General features: G+C 45.2%; 1 protein-coding gene across 1 annotated transcript in view; it reads right to left on the reverse strand.

Annotated features, from left to right (window-relative positions):
* LOC135198473 (ribonuclease H2 subunit B-like) overlaps positions 1 to 22,567 on the reverse strand; it is a 75,234-nt gene that overhangs the window by 36,951 nt on the left and 15,716 nt on the right. Inside the window, exons 3-4 of the mRNA XM_064226045.1 lie at positions 21,924 to 22,038; positions 18,500 to 18,664 (exon numbers count right to left, since the gene is read on the reverse strand). Coding sequence (XP_064082115.1) covers positions 18,500 to 18,664; positions 21,924 to 22,038 — 280 coding nt within the window. The remainder of the gene's footprint in view (positions 1 to 18,499; positions 18,665 to 21,923; positions 22,039 to 22,567) is intronic.

Below are 22,567 nucleotides of genomic sequence, written 5' to 3' on the forward strand. Positions count from 1 at the left end.
TGGCCGAGACTCGACGGGTAATAGATACCCCTCCCAAAGGACGTCTACTATCCAGGTCTCTGCTCTGTAGCACTGCCATGTTGCCCAATGGCTCGCCAGGCACCCCCCCACTTCTGGCAGCAGGTGAGGGGGAACGCCGTCCCTAGCGTTTCCCACCTCTCGACTTCTTCCCAGCTCCCCCTTGTGAGAAGGAGGGCTGGTGACGGTCGCTCCTTGAAGAAGTTGAAGGCAGAGTCCTCTGGGCTTCGACGATGCGATCGTCTTGGTCACAGAGGAAGCGCTAGCCAAACTCTTGGGCTTGGCCGCAGTAGCTCAAGGCTGCCAAGCCGCCTTCGAGACTGCCTGGTGGACTAGACGGTCACTGTCGTACACTGCAGTGTCCAACATCTCTCCTGGGAAGAGAGAAGAGGTACTCTGCACCGGTCCGTTGTGAAGCCCCAGAGCCGCCTCGTGCCCAGCCGCCCTGGTCACTCGGGTGAGGAGTGCGTCCCTACGCCGAAGAACCAGGTTGGCCCACAGGTTTGCCGTCTGGTGGGCTAGGTAGGAGATGGCTCTACCTCCAGACTGGCACAGTCTCTCAAAAGCCGGGTCACCTTCAGGAGTGAAGTTGCCCGAGGAGGCCGCAACCTTAGACACTGTGAGGGACCACAGGTCTAGCCAGGAGGCTGCTTGGAATGCTGCCATGGCGGTCGATTCCAAGGCAAGTGCCTCTTGCTGCGAGAACCATAGGTTCTCTGACAGGAGCTGCTGCAGAGACACCCCCGAGAGTTAGCCTAGCTAGCTCCGGGTTAACCTGTTTGGGCGGCAGAGGGTCCTCCGATGGCATGTAGAATATCTTCTATTGCAGTAGAGACGGGGGAAGTAGCTTGGACGACCTGCCAGACCGTAGCGAACCCTCCTGTCCGGAGACGAGAGCATTCACCTGGCCCAGCACCGAGTCATCCAGAGCAGATTGTGGCAGACCTACTGTCGTCCTGGGTTCCTTCTTAGGACCCCAGAACGACTCGAGCCTGGACGTAGGCTCAGCAGGCGGGAGCTGCGATCCTTCCCCGAGGTCATTGTGCTGACGAATCAGCTCAATAACCTCAGAAAACGACCTCTGGATCTCGGGAGTGACTGCGTCTTGCGGAGACGGACCCTCAAGTCCCTCCACCAAGAAAGCCTCCCGAGATCCTCCTCCTTCAGAAGGAGGAACCGCAACAGACCCCTCCCGGTCTCCTCCAGCCACTTCCGCGTACGATCTGGTCGGTCCTAAGACCGTGACAGGTTCGTACGGCATCGTGGTGGGACCGTGAGGAGCACGCTCCCCACGATCACTCCGGTTCGCCTCGCTCTTCCCGGTGTAACCCGAGGAAGTTGAAGGGATCGGAGAGGAAGACCTGATGCTCCCCCCTCGCCCATCAGCAGGATCGGTGTGCTTGGGGGGCTGCAGGTTGGCGATCGAACTGCAGGCCTGGTCGCGCGGCTCTCTGGGGGAGAGCGGCTGGACCGAGAACAGTGGCTCCGGTCCCTAGCGTCAGAAGAGCTGCTGCTGGTCCCCCTACCCATCCGGTCCCGGCAGAGTCCGCTGTCACGGTGGGAGCGGGGCCTGTCCTCACGGCGCGTCGTGGCCGGTCCCGGCGACCGAGGGGACCTCTTCCTTGCCTCAGCCTGCGGCCAGTCTGGGACCGTCGTGTCAACCCTGGGTACCAGCAGATCACCAAGAGAGCGATTGCTGGTCTGGCGGGAGTCACCTGAGCAGCTCTCACCAGCCTTCCACTCCGTGCCTCAGTCCTGGCGCCGAGCAAACTCGGAAGCCTGAGCCTTGGCTGCACGGTCACCTGCGGGCAACCGTACACCCGGTACCTCTCGTGAACGAGAGGCCGCGACGGAACCTGATATAGCGGCAGAGCCTCTAGCACCAGGTGAGGAGGTACCGGTGTTAGCCGATACCCCTCTGGTCCCCGTCTTCTTCTTCCTTGCAGAAGGAGACGAGTCCCGCTCTTCGGGGGAGCGGGAGGACCAACAGAAGACCCCCCCGTCACACCGGAGTGAGACGGGCCCTTAGAAGTTCCCAAACGAGACTTCTTAGGGGGGGAGGAGGCGGCCTTCTTCCTTGGAAGTTGAAGGGGAAGAGGCGGCAGCAGACAACGATGACGACACCTTTCTCCTCTTCCTCTTCTTCTTTGTCAGCTTCCTCAGGACAGTCGTCAGGTCCTCCATCCAGAAAGGAGCCGGGGCAGTTGCCGAAGCAACACGGCCCGGCTGCACCTGTCCAGAAGGACCTGCGACTGGAGCAGCAACACCACGGACAGGAACGACATCAGCAGGGGTTGGTCCAGGGACGGCAGGTGCGGCAGGAAGCGGGGCAGTGGCTAGTGACATCCTGGGCACCGGTGGCAGATCTAGGGGCAACCTCTTGGGGCTCCGGAAGTCAGGGGCTGAGGCGAGAGCGGCAAACCAGGACAGCAGTGTCACGACCCTCCTCAGTACGCCTGTACAGCAGCTGAAGGAGTTACCATGGTCACGTGTTGAGTATAGACCAGATGAGGAGGGGCGGCATACCCCGGAGTCGACACGGTGGTGGTAGTGGTGGTTACCGGACCGTGGGTTACCGGTCTGGAGCCACTCGCCAGGTGATACAACAGCCCCCGAACACTCGGTATCCCCTGGAGTCCCAGCAAGAACCAAACCTGACCAAGGTTGTTACCCGTGGCAGGCACACCTGAGGAGGCAAAGGTTGGGTTAGTAGGGGGTGCTCCCCCTTGCCGGCGAGTACAACTGGATGTTGGGGTATCTCGGCCCCTCCTCCACGCTCGACCAATCGGGCGAAGAGAAGGAGTGAGAAACCCCCCCCCAAAAGGGGGAGGAGCTATACTTGGGAGCTGAGACGGAGGGAGGAAAGAAGACGACATGTCCGTGACCAGGGGAGTAGCCGGAGAACCCTCCGATGACTCCCTGGCAGGCTTACGTTGTTTCTTCCTCCCCTCGTATTGCGCCCACTGCTCCTATGACCACAAACAACACAAATCACACAAGGCTCGGTGCGAGAGCTTTCGCGCCCCCGACACCGAGCACATAAATCATGAGGATCTACCTCGATAAAGGAGCGGAAGGCCCCATACTTACGGCCCTCCACACCAGGGCACAGTCTGCGGCTGATGGGGGGGCGTGGGGAACTCTCCAGCTCACGAGAATCCATAATGACAGAATAATTACAAAAATCACAAGTACTTACTGGATTTTCACACAAGCACACTAAAAATAGAAGGCAAAATGATATTGTCATGATACAATAAAGTTTTATACATACTTACCTGACAGATATATACTTAGCTATAGACTCCGTCGTCCCCGACAGAAATTCAAATTTCGCGGCACACGCTACCGGTAGGTCAGGTGATCTACCGCCTTGCCCTGGGTGGCAGGACTAGGAACCATTCCCATTTTCTAATCAGATTTCTTCTCCTCCACCTGTCTCCTGCGGGGAGGCTGGGTGGGCCATTAATCGTATATATCTGTCAGGTAAGTATGTATAAAACTTTATTGTATTATGACAATATCATTTTTATACATTCAACTTCCTGTTCAGATATATACTTAGCTGATTAGCACCCATTGGTGTGGGTAAAGAGACAGCTAACTACTGAAATAGACAGGTAAACAACATATGTTGTAGGTATTAATAAACCTTGGTTCCTACCTGATTAGGCGGAAGACTTCGTGGCTACTGCCATGAGTCTGCTTCGCCTCAAGAGCCTCAGCGAGATATTGATCTATGGCTAAGAGTTCTTTGTGGGTCTGCCAATGGGGTCTATCCACTTACTCGGCAGAGCCTAAAGGCCTTTGTCATTGTGCTATTCCACTAACATGACAAATACACCTTGTTCAAGGAGCACAACACCGATCCCGATCACCTGATCCTAACATCCATGTTAGTTCTAAGATTGCAAGGAGTTTATCCCCGAACTCCTTACAAACACCAAAAACCTCGAAACATAAATACACGTTCATTTATAACAAAACATAAAAAAAAAAATTTTGTACCCCCCTACTAGCCATACATACCCCTGATCCCCTACCAGCAATGACACCAGCCGCCCGTGCGACATCAGTACGCTTGCTAATAGGAAACCAAGCACATATCTGACAAGAGGGTTTATGTACATTAAAGATAAAAATATTTTAAGGATCAGTCTTTGCTCCAAGACCCAGAACTGTATCTGCTGATACAAATGGACCTAGAGAGAAGCACTTCTCATAAGTCACTTTCACATCCTTCAGGTAATGAGACGCAAACACTGAATTGCACCTCCAATATGTAGTCTCAATGATATTCCTGAGAGACATATTCTTTTGAAACACCAGGGACGTTGCTACTGCCCTCACCTCATGAGTCTTAACCTTTAGAAGACCGAAGGTTTCATCCGGGCAGTTCTTGTGTGCATCAGAAATCACGCTTCTCACGAAAGAAGGCCAAGGCGTTTTTAGACATGATTCTTTTGGGTTCTTCACAGCACACCCAAAAGACCTTGTTGACATCCTCCCATCTGTTTTCTTTGACCCATCCTAAATAAAATTTAAGAGCTCTAACTGGACAGAGAGACCTCTCTGTCTCTCTGCCTACGAGGTTCTGGGCCAAGGTTTTGATGGGTTCTCGTTTTTCGCCAGAAACAATGTCTGGAACGAACAGATAGCCGCATCTCCTTTGAATCCCACTGTGGAGTCCAGAGCGTGCAATTCGCTCGTCCTCTTGGCCGTCGCGAGAGACAACAGGAATAAACATTTCCTAGTGACATCGCGGAGGGAAGCCAGATGTAGAGGCTCGAATTTATCTGAGGCAAGGAATTTCAGGACCACGTCCAGATTCCACTAGGTGTTCTAGGGAGATGCTGATTTTGAAGTTTCAAAGGACCGAATCAAATCATGTAGATCCTTGTTCTCTGCAATCTCTAGCCCTCGATTCCTGAATACTGAAGACAGCATACTTCTGTATCCTTTGATTGTAGACACGGAAAGGTGCGATTCCTCTCTCAGAAAAAGGAGGAAATCTGCAATGTTAACTATAGAGGTACTGGAGGAGGACAGTTTCTTACTCTTACACCACCTCCTAAAGACTTCCCACTTCGATTGGTATACTCTTCTCGTTGAAGATCTGCGGCTCGAGCGATGCGCCTGCAGCCTTGCGAGAAAAACCCCTCGCTCTGACAAGTCTTTCGATAGTCGAAAGGCAGTCAGAGCAAGACCGGGGAGGTTGTGATGAAACCTCTCGAAGTGGGGTTGTCTGAGTAGATCTGCTCTGCTTGGCAGAGATCTGGGGAAGTCCACTATCCACTCCAGTACCTCCGTGAACCATTCTTGGGCTGGCCAAAATGGGGCTATGAGGGTCAACTTCGTGCCCTTTGAAGCTACGAATTTCCTGAGTACTTCCCCCAGGATCTTGAACGGGGGAAAGGTGTAGGCGTCTAGGCCCGACCAATCCAGGAGAAACGCGTCTATTGCAAAGGCTCTTGGATCCTCCACTAGAGAGCAAAAGATCTCTACTCTTTTGGAGAGGAATGTAGCAAACAGGTCTATGTGAGGCCTCCCCCACAGGGACCACAGACTTCGGCACACTTCTGTGTGTAGAGTCCACTCTGTGGGAAGGACCTGATTCCTCCTGCTTAGAATGTCCGCTCTCACATTCTTTATCCCTTGCACAAAACTTGTGAGGAGAGTTATGCCTCTTTCCTCTGTCCAGGTTAACAGGTCCTTTGTTATCTGATAGAGGGAGAATGAATGAGTCCCTCCTTGCTTGCGTATGTAAGCCAGAGCCGTGGTGTTGTCCGAGTTTATCTGAATCACCCCGCCTCTGACTATCTCCTCAAAGAATCTTAAATGCCAGGTATTGTTATGGCTACTAGCTCTTTGCAATTGATGTGCCAGGACACCTTTCCTTTGTCCAGGTGCCTGACACCTCCCTTGCTCCTAACGTCGCTCCCCATCCCGACTCCGAAGCGTCGGAAAATAACACTTGGCTGGGGTTCTGCAGGGCAAGTGACACGCCTTCGTTCTTCTGTAGAGGAAGGATCCACCACTTTAAGTGATTTCTTATCTCTTGTGGAATCGGGAAAGTGTCTGAGAGTTGTCCCGTCTTCCAACTCCACAACTCTTTCAGGAAAAACTGAAGAGGGCGAAGGTGAAGCCTCCCCAGAGAGAAGAACTTTTCTAGCGAGGACAGAGTCCTAAAGGCTCAGATAATCCCTCGCTGAACTGCTCTCTCTCTCTAAGAAGCTCGAGATTCTTGACAAACCTCGAGTGATTCTCTCTCAAAGGAAATACCCGAAAACCCTGAGAATCCATCTGAATCCCCAGATAGACCAAGTTCTGGCTGGGGATCAGTTGCGACTTCTCGAGGTTCACGAGCAATCCCAGAGATTCTACCATATTTCTTGTTATCAATAGGTCCTCCAAGCACTGATTCTCCGACTTGGCCCTGATCAGCCAGTCGTCTAAGTAGAGGGAGATGTTTATTCCCTCTAGGTGAAGCCATCTCGCTACATTTGCCATCAGGTTGGTGAAGACCTGTGGAGCTGTAGACAGGCCGAAACACAGAGCCCTGAACTGAAAAATCTTGCCTCCTATCATGAATCGAAGATATTTCTTTGACGAGTGGCGAATGGGAACGTGGAAATATGCATCTTGCAAGTCCAGAGAGACCATCCAATCTCCTGGACAAAGTGCTGACATTACTGAGGTGGACGTTTCCATACGGAACTTCTTTTTCTGAACAAAGCGGTTCAGAGCGCTTACGTCCAGTACTGGTCTCCACCCCCCCGATGCCTTTGGTACTAGAAATAGGCGATTGTAAAATCCCGGGGAGAGTGGATCCTGTACAAGTTCGATGGCCTCCTTTTCCCACATTTGCTCCACCATTTGAAGGAGAGTAGTTTCTCATTACAGGTCTCTGTACCTCGCTGACAGTTCCCGAGGAGTAGAGGTTAGGGGAGGACTGTCTTCGAAGGGGATTATGTATCCTTTCTTTAGGACTGAAACTGACCATGAGTCGGCTCCCCTTTTTGCCCTGGCTCCTGCAAAGTTCAGGAGTCTGGCGCCTACTGGTGCTTGGAGGATCATCAAGTCACTTTCCTTTCTTGAATGGCCTGAAGGAAGACCTTCCTCTCTTATCAGAGCTCTTCTTTCTGGAAGGGGGATGAGCCGTTGTACCTCCACGAAAGGGCTGCTGAGGAGGACGAGAGTCCTTTTTACTCGTCGACACTACAGGACGACTCTTCTTAGAAGTTTGGACAAGGAGGTCTTGTGTCGCCTTCTCAGTTAGCGAGCGAAATATATCTTTCACCAACTGAGAAGGAAACAGATGATCTGACAAAGGGGCAAACAATAACGCTGTCCTCTGGCTCGGAGAAACAGCTTTGGATAAAAGGGATCCATAAACTGATCTCTTTTTTTAGAAGACCAGCTCCAAATAGGGAAGCAACTTCTCCCGAACCGTCTTGTACCGCCTTGTCCATGCAAGACAGGACGCTATGGAGAATTTCTGGGTTTTTAAGAAAATCCGGGTCCTTAGACTTATTAGCCAGAACTCCGAGAGACCAATCCAGAAAATTGAACACTTCTAAAGTGATGAAAAGTCCCTTAAGAAAGTGGTTCAATTCTGAAATGCTCCACGTAGATCTGACCGAGACTAAAGAGTGTCGTCTTGGAGGCATCACTAGATTAGCAAAGTCAGTGTCTGCCGATGCAGGAAGAGAAAGACCCATAGTCTCTCCTGTCCCGTACCAAATACCTCTCTTTCCATGGAGTTTGGAAGGAGGCATGCAGAATACTGTTTTTGACCCAACTCTTCTTAGTGCCATCCAAGAATCCAAAGATTGGAGGGCCTTTTTCATTGAAATCGCTGGTTTCATTTTCAGGAAGGCCGAGGATTTTACAGTAGTCGTACTAGAAAAGAGAGAACGAGGAGAAGGAGGAGCGGCTGGACTAAGAGAGTCTCCAAACTCTTGCAGTAACAAGGAGGCTAAAGTCTTGTAATTTGAGAGTCCCTCATTTGTAGGAAGCTCATTATCAGACAACTCATCTAAGCCCCGATCCGAAGGAGAAAGTTCTCGTTTGGAGGAAGAGTCTTTCCAAGACCTCCTACGATCCGAAGGAGAGGAGCTTCTGTCTGGAGAAGAGTCATCGATTCCAGATACAAGTCTATTCGGATCTTGCCTCATGGAAGAACTCCGACTCCTGCCTCCTGGCTCTTGACTCCTGACTCCTGACTCCTGATCCGGACACCCTGCTCCGAATCCTGACTCCTACTCCTGACTCCTGACTCCTGACTCCTGACTCCTGACTCCTGACTCCTGCCTCCTGCCTCTTGACTCCTGCCTCTTGACTCCTGGCTCCTGCCTCCTGGCTCCTGCCTCCTGGCTCCTGCCTGGGTGACTCCTCACTCCTGGCTCTTGGCTCTTGCCTCCTGGGAGACTCCTCGCTTGGCTCCTGCCTCCTGGGTGACTCTTCACTCCTGGCTGGTGCCAGACGCCCTGATCGGCTCCCTCGAACTGATAAGAGTCTTGCGCTTGGATGACTCCTTACGTTTGGTTGACTCCTCGCTCTTGCTAGGAGCCTCACCTCTAGTAGGAGCATCGATCCTGGCGGCAGGTACCTCCACACGTCTGGAGGACCTCTTGATGGGAAGGGAAGTGTCTTTCCTTCGAGGAGGCTCCTTTGAAAGCACTCCTACCAAAGACGATATCTGTTCCTGCATGGAAACTAGAAATCTTTTAGTAACCTCCTCTTTATCCTCTTCGGGAGGAGGAGAAGGAGGAGGGGAGGAGTCCATGGGCTCCACCTCCTGACTCCTTCTAACTACGGGTGACAATATGGCTCTTTTTGCCCTCTTAACCTCCGAAGGAGACTCTTTAGGGAAGTGTTCCGGGCTCGAGTCAATAGTCGGAGCCTTCCCACTCCTCTTCAGTGGTCGCGAGCGATCTGAATCCCTCCAATCACGTCTAGGAGACGAAGACACTGACGATGAAAAACAATCACGCAGGACGCTTTTACAATAGTGATCCCTGGCAGTCTGGGGTGTCACAAAACCTGCCAAAGGGACACCTGATCGGTGGGGATTCTCCACAACCTCCTTACGGTTTTTGACATTCCTTCTCCTCTGGGCATGTGAGCTTGGAAGAGGTCTAGACCTGGGAGCGTTGTGGAGCCGACCAGATGCCCCCTCCACTACACTGGGGACACTCACATCACTGTCCACTGTAACATCACTAGCCTTACCTTGCAGGGCAGCCATTTTGTTTTCCATGATCTTGAAGGCTGCTTTTAGATCCGCAAGTTCTTTTGCCGAATCTACAGGATCTGCAATAGGTGAAGAGGCTGAAAAGGAAGGAGAAGTAGCAATTCTTACAATTGGGGAAGATCCCAAACTAGGAACTAGTTCATTCGATCTAGAACTACTCAAACTTCTAGAAGAAGCTTTCCTCACTCTTTCTCTCTCTAACTTTTTCAAATAATTAGTTAGATTCTTCCATTCTCTCTCACTCAAATTCTCACATTCCTTGCAAGTATTAGTGAAAGAACATTCATACTCCCTGCAACCCTTGCATACGGTGTGAGGGTCTACCGAAGCTTTCGGCAACCTCACCTTACAGCCTACATTCACACAACGTCTCACAACCATTCCAGCGTCAGACATTTTTAAGAAAAATCCAAAGCAAGTCCACAAAACAGTCCACAAAAGCGTATGCCAATCCAACAATCCAGATACGTCACCAAAAGTCGGTCAAGAAGATCAATTGCCGGTGAAAAAAGAAAATCCAGTCGAGAGGAACCAACAACAATGTTGACGGCCCGGGCGACAGAAGAAATCTGATTAGAAAACGGGAATGGTTCCTATTCCTGCCACCCAGGGCAGGGCGGTAGATCACCTGACCTACTGGTAGCGTGTGCCGCAAAATTTGAATTTCTGTCGGGGACGACGGAGTCTATAGCTAAGTATATATCTGGCAGGGAAGTTGAATGTATAAAACCAAAGTTTTAAAGGTACGAAGCATGCGACGATGGCGGGCAGAGAGAAGTGGAGAACATGTCTGTCACCCAGCGCGGCCGAAAGCAAAGTGATTCTTCACCTCCCAGTCGTGCGGTGCGCTGACTGTTGGACAAGCTGTTAACTACCGAACTCCCTTGTTCGAAGCTTACGATCGGTTCCAGCTGCCGCAAGTTACATTCCTATTGTTAAAGGACCGATGGTTTGTATTACATATCGGAACAATTTTATAATAAAGCTAAATTGACCAATAAATAATGAAATACAACAATTTGGACCATTCAATACCTAACAAACTACTTATACTACTATGTACTACATACCTGTAAATAAAGTGCATTAGTGTACATAGTACAAGAAATGCTGTATGTACATACGTACATATGTAGTAAAATGTGGAACCTTACCTTTCGAGTGTGGCGATCTCCGAAAGTGGCAACAGAGGAGGAGGACAAATGGCAGAAAGCTTGAACACTTAACTTTACAAAACACATTAAAAAATGACAGGAAACATTAACACTAAACTTTATGAAACACATTAACAAATGGCAGAAAACGTTGACACTCAACTTTACAAAAATCTTAAAATAATTTTTTTTTTTTTTCCCCAAAAAATTTCAATTTCTTCACCACTTTCAACCTTCTGTTTTTTTGTAGTATCACTTGGATCTTCCTGTTTGCTTACTCCTACTAAAGGCCTCTTTAAAAAATAACTATCCAAGGAAGATTGCTTCTGCCCGCTTTTCACAATGTTCCTGAAATGACTCGGGCAAACGTCATCCAACTGCGCAAACATACGACCTGTGTAAGCCTTTTCAGGGCATCTCTTTTCTACAAATGATTGCACCTTATGAAAAGCAGCTAGAGCATCCTTAATTTCTGCCGTTGTCATAGGGTTGTCCTCCTCATCCTCGCTGCTGCTAGAGAACTCTTCTTGAATAAAGTTATGTTGCATGGCCTCCAACTCCCTCAGGTCATCCGTCGTAAGCTCCTCTTGGTGCTCCTCGAGAAGGTCATTGATGTCGTCCTCGTCGACGACCAGCCCCATGGACTTGCCAAGTGCAACTATCTCGTCAAAATCTGGTTGCGAAACAGTTTCAGGATCCTCAACTGTTTCTGAATCTGCATCAGCTTCGCCCACGTTGAATCCCTCAAAGTCTCGGGCGGATACGGCATCAGGCCAGAGTTTCCTCCACGAAGAATACAAGGTTCGCCTCGAAACCTCCTGCCAAGCTTGATTGATGAGTCGGATGCATATCACGATATCGAAATGCTCCTTCCAAAATTCACGCAAGGTGAGGTTTGTGGTATCAGTGATGTCGAAACATCTCTTGAAAAGATGTTTCGTATACAGCTTCTTGAAGTTCGATATCACTTGCTGGTCCATGGGCTGGAGGAGAGGGGTGGTGTTAGGCGGAAGATAAAGAACCTTGATAAAAGAATACTCCGCTAGGATATCTTCCTCGAGGCCAGGAAGGTGAGCAGGGGCATTGTCCAACACCAGCAGACATTTCAGAAGGAGGCGCTTCTCTTCCAAGAATTTCTTCACTGTCGGGCCGAAACACAGATTTACCCACTCAGTGAACTAAAGTCTCGTTACCCAGGCTTTCGCATTAGCCCTCCACATCACTGGAAGCTTCTCCTTTAGCACTTTGTGGGCCTTGAAGGCTCGAGGAGTCTTCGAATGATAAGACAAGTAGGGGCTTCACCTTGCAATCCCCACTGGCGTTCGAACAAAATGCGGGCGTAAGCCTGTCTTTCATAGGCTTATGCCTGGGTAGCTTCTTCTCTTCCTCCATGATGTACGTCTGACGAGGCATTTTTTCCCCAAAAAGGCCAGTCTCATCACAGTTGAATACTTGCTGAGAACTGTAGCCTTCGTTGATCATCATCTCGTCAAACGTCTTAATAAAGGCTTCGGACGCTTTCGTGTCTGAGCTGGTCGCCTCCCCATGCTGCACCACCGAATGGATGCCAGTCCGTTTCCAGAATTTTTCAAATCACCCATGAGAAGCATTGAAGTCTGGGGTTGGCGTCGATGTCCATTCTCCTCCGTCGTCTTTGGCCTGGGCAATCAAATCACTGAAAATAGCACTGGCCTTGTGGCAGATTTCTTTGTCTTTTATCCATACAAGGAGCAGCCTCTCCATCTCATCGTGCATGTGGCTCCTCTTGTTGGACAAAATAGTCACGCCCTTGGAAGGTGTAGCTGCTTTGATGGCTTCCCTCTGCTTAAGTATGGTGCATATCGTTGACGGATTTCGGCCGTATTCCTTAGCGATCATACTCAACCGCATGCCAGCCTCATACTTCTTGATAATCTCCATCTTTGTCTCCATAGAAAGCATCCTCTTCTTTCCGTGAACTTCAGCAACTTTCTTGGGACCCATGACTATATGTATGTAATTAAGTTATGTACTAAAGTTCTCACACAACGATAAAGTAAAAGCGACCTCACTAACACGAATTTACGTTAACAAACGAAATTGTATACGAACGAACGAATGAATTCGGCATGCTTACGATAATGATGCTGCTACCGAGTGGCCGAAGAACACCTTTACGTAGAGCACAATGGGAGAGATGCTGACCAATAGGAGAGCAGGATCTTACGGCGGTGACTAGCATCAGAAACCAATGGGAGAGCGGGAGGATGGTGGTGAGTCTACTCAATTGGCGGCGCGCAAGTTTTAAAATTGTTCTTGGCGATCCAGGCGAATCTCGGGACTTTATAGTAACACCCTTTTGTAATCTGAATTATTTTCGTATGCAGAGGCAAAAAATCTTTGTATTTGCTTTCGTAACTTGAATTTTTCGTAAGTTGGGACTTTCGTATGTCAAGGTTCCACTGTACATAAAAATATCCCAGCCCTATTCTACATAACGTCATTTATAACATAACTATGGTAATTGTTTACTATTGTATGATGGTTGAAATACAAACCAAACGGATGTTGTTATCCAATTCAACTGTACTTAGCAAAAAAAAAAAATGTTTCCCATTCAGTTGTTCATGGCTTTACACATTTACGCAACAAGTATAACGTTACAACAATACTTTTATCATTCTCTTTTGCTCTTTTTGAACTTACCAACTAGAAGATGGGATATAACTAGGCTATTGTAATTTGGTCTGTCTCTCTCTTGTAAAATCGGATTATTGTAAAACGAATTATCGTGACTTGAACACTACCTGTACACTGTATAAAACTTTATTATATCTTTGCATACTCTTTCTATTATGTTTTTATTCAATACTGTATTTGTTATTTAGAAATGTATTTTCCTTACTTAATAACATGAAACACAAATATGGGGTGGCATTTTGAGGTTGGAACGGATTAAGGGCATTTTAATTATTTTCAGTGGAGAAAATTGATTTGATGTGCGAGCAAATTGAGCTACGAGCTCAACCACGGAACGAATTAAATTCGTAGGTCAAGGTACCACTGTATATAATTTTCATAACATCTGGATTACACTTATGCAGTTTTCAAAATAGATGTTAATTAGTGTCACAAATGGAGACTCGAGTATTTTCTGTATGATATCATTAATTATTATTAGTTGTTGGGCAAAATTATTTAATATTTCAAGAAATACATGCCAACCAAAAATTCAAAATCAGTTGTTTGTATTTTGCAAGGTGACATCAAATTTGCCAATGTAACTCATTGAAAATTATATTCCTTGACATTCTTGCCATCAAATACTGGTAAAAATTAATGCTGTTGGTTTTATTATCCCTATTATAAAGATTTTATCTTTCATTCCGCATAAAACATTTACTTTGAATGGTTAACGATGAAAATATATCTAAAAAAATAATTGCATTTCCCAGGAAATCCCAGGATTATTTCCTAATTGTCCTAAAATCCTGGGCTCAAAACGGTAGACTAGTGAATATTGGCTGTTAGGTATCAGGCTATTGAACCTATGCTATTATTAATACTAATATACATTATGCCTATGGATGAAGCTTATATGGGATGACAGCATTGGAGATGACAATTATTTACCACACTGTTGTCAAATTTTACTGTCAGTTTAACCCATGAATAAAGAACGATAATAATTAGTTCTGTCTCTAGAGTAAAACAGGTGGAAAGAAAGAAATTGATCAACTATATTACTCAAGTGTACACAAACTACAGCAGACAGAATTAAAATGTTTATTTCTAAATATAGAACACATTGTCCTTGGTAAATGCTGCAAAGATAATTTACAAATTCTTAAAGACTGTTTAGAAAATAACCATAATGTAGTGGCCATATCTACAAAAGTTTATGGCAAAACTGTAGAAGAAATATACCAGTTAAGTTAAATTTTTATTTCTCCATAAAGTACATATTGTACATAGTAAATGGTGCATAAATCATTTGACAGTCTTGAAGGACATCCGAGAAAACATGTTTTAAAGAGTGCAGGGTTTCCCATTAGATTGTACGGGTTGCGCCATTGTTTACATCTATGCGATGACGCCAAGCAGTGCATGTCACAAACTGGTTTGGCTACTGTATGCCCGAAATTGAAAGACTGTCCTCGAAGACAAACTTGAGATACTTCCTTGAGTCCAGATGAACAGGGGCATAGAAATAAGCATCTTGCATATCAAGAGTGATTATTCAATCACCCTGTTGAATGGATGATAGTACCAATTGGTTCGTTTCCATTTTGAACTTCATTTCTTGGACGATGAAGTTCAAAGCACCTATATCAAGGACAGTTCTCTAACCCCCTGATGACTTGGGGACCACAAAAAGACGACTGTAAAAACCTTTCATTGAGCAATCTTCTACCTACTCTATGGCTCTCTTCCTGAGGAGGGATGACACTGGTCCCCCTACCCGTCCGGTCCCGGTGGGAGCGGTGGTCAGGGGACCGGCAGAGTCTGCAGTCGCGGTGGGAGCGGGGCCTGTCCTCTAGGCGCGTCGTGGCCAGTCCCGGCGACCGAGGGGACCTCTTCCTTGCCTCAGCCCGCCGCCGGTCTGGGACCGTCGTGTCAACCCTGGGTACCAGCGGATCACCACGAGAGCGATTGCTGGTCTGGCGGGAGTCACCTGAGCAGCTCTCACCAGTCTTCCATTCCGTGCCTCAGTCCTGGTGCCGAGCAAACTAGGAAGCCTGAGCCTTGGCTGCACGGTCACCCGCAGGCAACCGTACACCCGGTACCTCTCGCGAACGAGAGGACGAGACAGAACCTGATATAGCGGCAGAGCCCCTAGCACCAGGTGAGGTGGTACCGGTGTTAGCCGGTACCCATTTGGTCCCCGTCTTCTTCTTCCTTGCTGAAGGAGAGACGGGTCCCACGGAAGACGCCCCCCCCGGGTCACACTGGAGTGAGACGGGCCCTTAGAAGTTCCCAAACAAGCTGCATACCTCTCGGAGCCTTTTGAGTAAGCCGTCAATGTGATTGGCATGGACACTAATGAGGGATACTCCTTGAATGGTGTTGAGTAGCCCTCCTTCAGGACCTTGACAGTCTAAGGCTCTGCTCCTCTGACACTTAACCACTCCCAGAAAAGAAGTCTGGCTCCTACTGGTGCACAAAGGGCTGTCGTATCATTTCTTAGACGAAGGCCTGGTAGGCATCCTTTGGGTTGACCTGGTACAGAATCGTACCTTGGAGTGAGGCTTGGGAGGAAAGCTCTGCCTACTCCAACGAAAGGGCTGTTGTTCAAGTGGGGAGACTGACTTGGGTCCAAAAGAAGATGGCTCTTTAGTGCTTAGAAAACCGAGCCAACAGGTTCTGCGTCGACTTTTCTGGAGGTACGTGGCTATTTCCTTGAATGTGGGCTGTAGAAAAAGATACAGGTAATCCAAAGGAGATTTTGGTAAGGCAGACTTCTGGATAGAAGTTACTCCTTCAGTAGTGAAGGAGCACCACAATTCTCTTCTTCAGAATCCCAACAGAGAAAAGACCCACATGCTCTAGGGAGTCATAACTAATGGCTTGGTCTGTGCACAACAGTATGCCAAGTGAGGTCTCTTGCTAAATCAGTGCAGTCCTCGATTTTCTTAGTGAGGGCCCTGACTATCCAGCCGAGAAAACTGAATACTTTAAAAGACTTTAAAGATAAGCTTAACGAGGTGATCCAGTTCTGTATGGAAGCAAACATCAGATTGCTGCTGAAAAAGCTGAATGGCATGCTGAGGCAATAAGTCCCAAGAAGTCTCCCTGGGAGGAGGCAGACCTGCCAAGGATGGAGCTTCTAATGCGTACGACAGGTATCTCCTGGCTATCAACCCCAAAAAGTGGGAAAACAAAGATGGCCTTACCCTGGTCTCTCTTGGACAGCAGCCAATCCCTGACCTCTGTAAGTGCTTTCCTCAAAGAGAAGGAAAGAACAATCTTGGGAAGGCAAGTGCAGACATCAGTTTGATTCCTCATGATTAAAGTCAAGGCAGGCAAAACTGGTGCCGCTGGCTGAAAGTGCGACAGAAAAGCCACCAGGAAATATCTCAGCAGAGATACATAAAAGCTGAAGGAGTAGGGTGTTGCACTAAATCCTCATTGAAGAAACTGGGGACAAAGATAAGTCCTTAAGAGGTTTGGTCATAACCAGAGCTTTATGGAGCAAACCCAGAATGTCAGCCAACTGTTGCTTGATTTGTGCCCATGATGGATCTCCTACCACAGAGAAGCTGGCAAAGAGGGAGTCAAGGCATTTGGCGCTCATAAACTAGCACTATGCATTCAAGAGCTGGAGATGGGCACTTGGGAGATGATGTTGGGCGCCTCGACAAAGACAAAGGGCGTTTCTTGATTAAGGGGCACTTGGGTGTCAAATACTGGCGCTCTTAAAAAAAACACTTGGGCGAAATACTCAGAACTGCCGGATGGTTGAGGACTGTGAGGAAGATCTTTAAATCTCCTACAAGGAAGAGGCAAAGAGCTGTCCGTGTTATCTGTGTCTCTTTAAAGGACAAGACTCGGCTGGAAATGGCAATAGCACCTCTTGCAAGGACTGGAATTCTCTGAGTCTGGAGACAACTGATGTGCACTAACATAGACACCTTACCAATGGCATCTGTCGATGCCTGGGCATGCATGACAGGTTCAACTGAAGGGGTGACTACCTGTGGGCAAACCCACCAGCCTCCCTTGGACCTCCGGTATGTTTTCTCCCAGGTTCAGGGGAGTGTGACAGGGACTTTCGTCTAGGAGAACCGGCAGGACAGGCAGCCACCTCCTCCACTTGCACTGGCATGACAACATTTTTCGTTGTCCATAAGGATCTTCAAGGACGCCCCAAATTCAGCCATTCCATTCACCACCAAATCGAACATTGGTCGAATCTGCACTAAAGACTAGCAATGGGATCGGGGTTGGAAGCATGGGAGCAAAGCACGGGAGTAGAGGGTATAGTGTTAGGGGGACTAAGGATGGGAGACAAGGCTGGGGCAGGGGAAGGAGGAATGGCAAGATAATCTACAACATTAGGTCTAGATGTAGGTTCTAGGCTACAAGCCCTACTTTTGGCTATAGAGACTGCATTCCTCTTCCTATCCCTATCAAGTTTTAACACCTTCCATTGCCTATTGTTCCAATCTTTACACTCATCACATGTTACCTCTTTTGAACATACCTGTCCCCTAACATTTGAACAAACAGTATGAGAATCGTAAATGGTTTTTGTCAACCAGGTCTTACAACCCTCCCAACAATACCTAATGCTGGAGGAACTTGAGTCCAACATGATAAATCACAAAAACAGGTATAAAACTATCTAAGCTAAGCTGACAAGCTTGAAGGTTACACTGATACCTGAATACTTTACCGAATCCTGGAAGGATAGACCCAAAACACCAATTAAATAAATCAACATGAGGTGCTGCAAACTTATGACATTACATTGAAGGCTGGCAGAAAAGAAGTGAAGTCTTTTGCTTTATTACTCCCATTGTTCTCCTATAGTAGGCAGAATTACCTACACAAAAACAGAAGCGGTAATGCGATTTTTAAAATTTCAGCTGCTGTGTGAGCGGAAAATATAGCAGTGTAATTACTTGATAAGTTACATAAGAAAATTGATAGTAAAAGGGTTTAAAAGGTGTAACAGGAGGAAAACCTCACAGTTACACTTAGAAACAATTGCTAGGAAGGGGTGGAAAGTAACATGGAAGACAGATACTGTAATATGAACAAAGGTAAACCAAAAAGAATGAAAGAGGTTGCAGCTAAGGCCAAAAGGACACCGCAAAGAACCTTAATTAATGCCTACAAGTGCACTGCATGTGATGCATTCACAGCATTATCCTACTACACTTAAAAATAAGTCATGGCATTAAGAAAAAATGAAAATGCAAGGAAAAATTTTCAGGATGACAGAACATGATTGTAGTTGACAGTACTTATTACAAAAGGAAGGACCAGTAAGAAAGCAAGGAAAGAAAGCCAGAAAGAAAGAACAGAATGATGTCCCAAGGATATACAGTACTTAGTTCTGTTAATAGAATACAGTTTACTTACTAACCTTGAGTATGTTCCAGACTGGCTGTACGAACAAAAGTAAAACTCTGGGCCGCTGAGGTTGGAATCTTTTTATCTTGTAGTAACACAGACAGCTTTTCCACTTTATTGCTAAGCCAGTTCAATGTTAATTCCTCATTGTAACGCCAGACTCCCAAATCTGGAGATCCTGAAATATAAAAGCATATCCCTGAGAATGGTAATGGATGAATCATCCCAAAATAATTATATAAGCACTAACTGAGGCTCTACAGCCCAGGAGGAGTAAAATCAGGCTTCCAGATTGAGAGTGCTTTTATGAAACCCAAAATTTAAATCATGCGTGAGCTGGGTAATTCAACATTAGGGTACTAAAAATGACAGCAATTTCATATGAAGTTCAACTCTATTATCCCTTAAACGCCGGAGCGGTAAATAAAAAAATGACTCCCGTATGCCGGAGGGGTTTGAGAGTGAGCGCGTAAGCGGAAAAAATATTTTTTTCAAAAAATCACAGCGCGCTTAGTTTTCAAGATTAAGAGTTCATTTTTTGCTCCTTTTTTTGTCATTGCTTGAAGTTTAGTATGCAACCATCAGAAATGAAAAAAATTATCATTATCATATATAAATAATGCGATATATGATAGCGCAAAAACGAAATTTCATATATAATTGTATTCAAATCGCGCTGTGCGCAAAACGGTTGAAGGTAACAAGTTACTTTTTTTTTCGTTGTAATGTGCACTAAATTGCGATCATTTTGATATATAACACATTGTGAAACGATAAAAGCAACACAGAGAAAATATTATCACAAAATAATGCATGAATTCGTAACGCGCTTACGTAAACACATATTTTTTTCAAAAATTCACCATAAATCTAAATATTGTCCTAGAGACTTCCAATATGTTTCAGAATGAAGACAAATGATTGAATATTACTATACTGTAAGAATATTAGCTTACAAATGCAGTTTTCGACCATATCTGACGAGCTAAAGTTGACCGAATGTCGAATTTTTTATATATATATTTATTTATATGCAATTATTTCGGAAATAAGAAAAGCTACAACTTTCAAATATTTTTCGTTTTATTCTACATGAAATTGCGCACATTTTCATATATAAAACTCTATGAAATGCTAATATGAAACGGAGAGCAATATTCCGAGAATGGGACTTACGCATTTCGGAGATTTGTGGTGGAGAATCCGCGCGCGGAGGGAAGGAAAGTTTTTTTTAAAAATTCACCATAAATTTAAATATTGTGCTAGAGACTTCGAATATGTTTCACGATGAAGATAAATGACTGAATATTACTAGACTGTAAGATTTTATCTTACAATTGCGTTTTTTCGACCATTTCGGTAGAGTCAAATTTGACCGAACGTGGTTTTTTTTCTATTTATCGTGATTTATATGCAAATATTTCGAAAATGAGAATAGCTACAACCTTCAACCATTTATTGTTGTATTATACATGAAATTGCGCACATTTTCATATATAAAACGTTATGTAACGGCTAATTTAAAATGGTGCAAACATTACCACAATCGCACGTATGATTTTTTCGGAAGAGTTACCGCGCGGACGTAAAGAAAATGTTATTTTTTTCATAAATTCACCATAAATCGAAATATTGTGCTAGAGACTTCCAATTTGTTGCAAAATGAAGGTAAATGCTTGAATATTACTAGAATATAGGCGTTTTAGCTTACAATTGCGTTTTCGACCATTTCGGTAGAGTCAAAATTGACCGAAGGTTGAAAATTTGTCACTTATCATTTTTTTATATGAAAATATTTCCAAATTGATAAAAGCTGCAACCATGGGTTGTTTTTATAGTTGTATTGTGCATGAAATTGCGCACATTTTCATATATAAAACTTTATGTAACGGCTAATTTAAAATGGTGCAAACATTACCACAATCGCATGTATGATTATTTTCGGAAGAGTTACCGCGCGGACGTAAGGAAAAAGTTTTTTCATAAATTCACCATAAATCGAAATATTGTGCTAGAGACTTCCAATTAGTTGCAAAATTAAGATAAATGATTGAATATTACTAAAATATAAGAGTTTTAGCTTACAATTGCGTTTTTCGACCATTTCGGTAGAGTCAAAGTTGACCGAAGGAGTTGAAATTTTGGCACTTATCGTTATTATATGAAAAATATATTCAAAAAACTGATAAAAGCTACAATCATGAGTATTTTTTTGTTGTATTTTACATAAAAATGCGCACATTTTCATATATAATACTCTATGTAACGGCTAATTTAAAATGGTACAAAAATTATGTCAAAGTGACGAAATAATTTCAGAGATGTGTCACAGATACTTTTTAGTGCGGCAAGAAGAAATTCGCGCCCGCAAAGGCTTGCGCCCTGCGTAACGATTGTAAACAAAACAACACCTTGATCCGTGAACTCCCAGCATCCCCCAAGGCGCGTGATTCAAGAGTTTTCGGCTAGTAGGCCTAAAAGTATTTTTCCGCGAATTTTTAAAAAAACTTTTGTATGTCGACGTAAAATACGTCCAGTCGGCACCCGAGAGACAAAAAATGTCGACGTAAAATACGTCCAGTCGGCGTTTAAGGGTTAAGTAATCCCTCTCTAGCTTTTGATTAATTTGATCAACAACTTGTTTCTGTGAATATAACAATCTTACAAGTCCAGCATTCCACTATATTACAAAATGGTCAGTTTCAGTGTTGGGGTAGAGCTTTTAGTAGCTCTGAAAAATGGTAATATGATGATTTGGTTAGCATATAGTGTACTAATTTTTTTTTATGTATTTTATATACTTACAAATTTATAATCCTACACTAACTTAACTTTGCAACAAAAAAATTCTTTAGGCTAACTAGGCCTAAGACTAGCAAAACGTATTGCAGCGATTCAAAAAATTGCCTAAACCTACATAAGCTTAGCCTGGCCTTGACAATACTTGCCAAAATCTTGAAAGGAGGGGGGGAGGTGGTGTCAAACACTGCAAGAGTACATACGGTACTGGTTTTATCTTTAGTCGAGAGGAGCCCCTTAGGTGGGAAGGATGGCCTCAAAAAATGTATTTATTTAATTTATTAAAATAGATCCAAAATGTTGAACATTTTATGTAGATTTATACAATACTAACATAACATGTTACTCTGTAAATCAAGCAGTTTTTAACTAAATTGGCAAGTTTAAAACTCAGTATATATGATCTAAATTCAAATACAAATAAAAATTTTCTGATGCCTAAAGTAGAAGAGTTGAAATTTTGTAAGCAGAGGTTTTGTACCCACAAGACTTTACAATACACATAAATTAAAGATCAGTTCCCATCATAAGTACCTATACAGAGACTCCATGAAACTTTGTCTTCAAGTGCTTCAGAAAGACAGAAAGATCTCACTTACATCAATTCTGTTTATATCATCAGTTACTCTATAAATTACCTTTCTGATCTGCAACATGTGAAAAATCTTTAGTTTTTGCTAAAGATGCCAGATGCTTAATATCTGGGTAGTCTGTATCTTCTAACAGATGATCAATTGGGACATTTTTTTCAGCCTGGAACAGGGGATAAAGGTTAGATAATGCATTAATTTCAACTGCACAAAACTGTAAAAAACTATACTCTGTTTTTTTCCATCTGTCCATCCGCCTGTGGTGGTAGCGCATGGTAACACTGCGTCCCGGGCTTTGAATAGTTACACCTTGCCTAAGTTTTAGGTAAATAAAAGGATATCTGGGTGTACATTTGCAACTGAAAAGTGTTTTAATAATTAACTGTATGTGAATTACACCGTTAATATTCAAAATAGGATATTATTTAAAGCCCGGGACGCAGTGTTACCATGTGCAAACACCACAGGCAGATGGACAGATGGAAAAAAACAGAGTATACAACATAGTAGCATTTGAAATGAAAATACCTCAAAGATGAAAACTTTAATGCTTCTTTCAGGCTGAAATCAATGATGTTGGACAACCTTGAAATGAAGAAGAGACAACCAATAACCTCAAATCTGCAAATTACAAATACAAGCAGTCCCCAGTTACCGGCAGGGGTTCCATTCTCAGAGGAATGCCTGCCGGT

Source organism: Macrobrachium nipponense, chromosome 22 (genome assembly GCF_015104395.2).
Source record: "Macrobrachium nipponense isolate FS-2020 chromosome 22, ASM1510439v2, whole genome shotgun sequence".
Lineage (NCBI taxonomy): Eukaryota > Metazoa > Arthropoda > Malacostraca > Decapoda > Palaemonidae > Macrobrachium > Macrobrachium nipponense.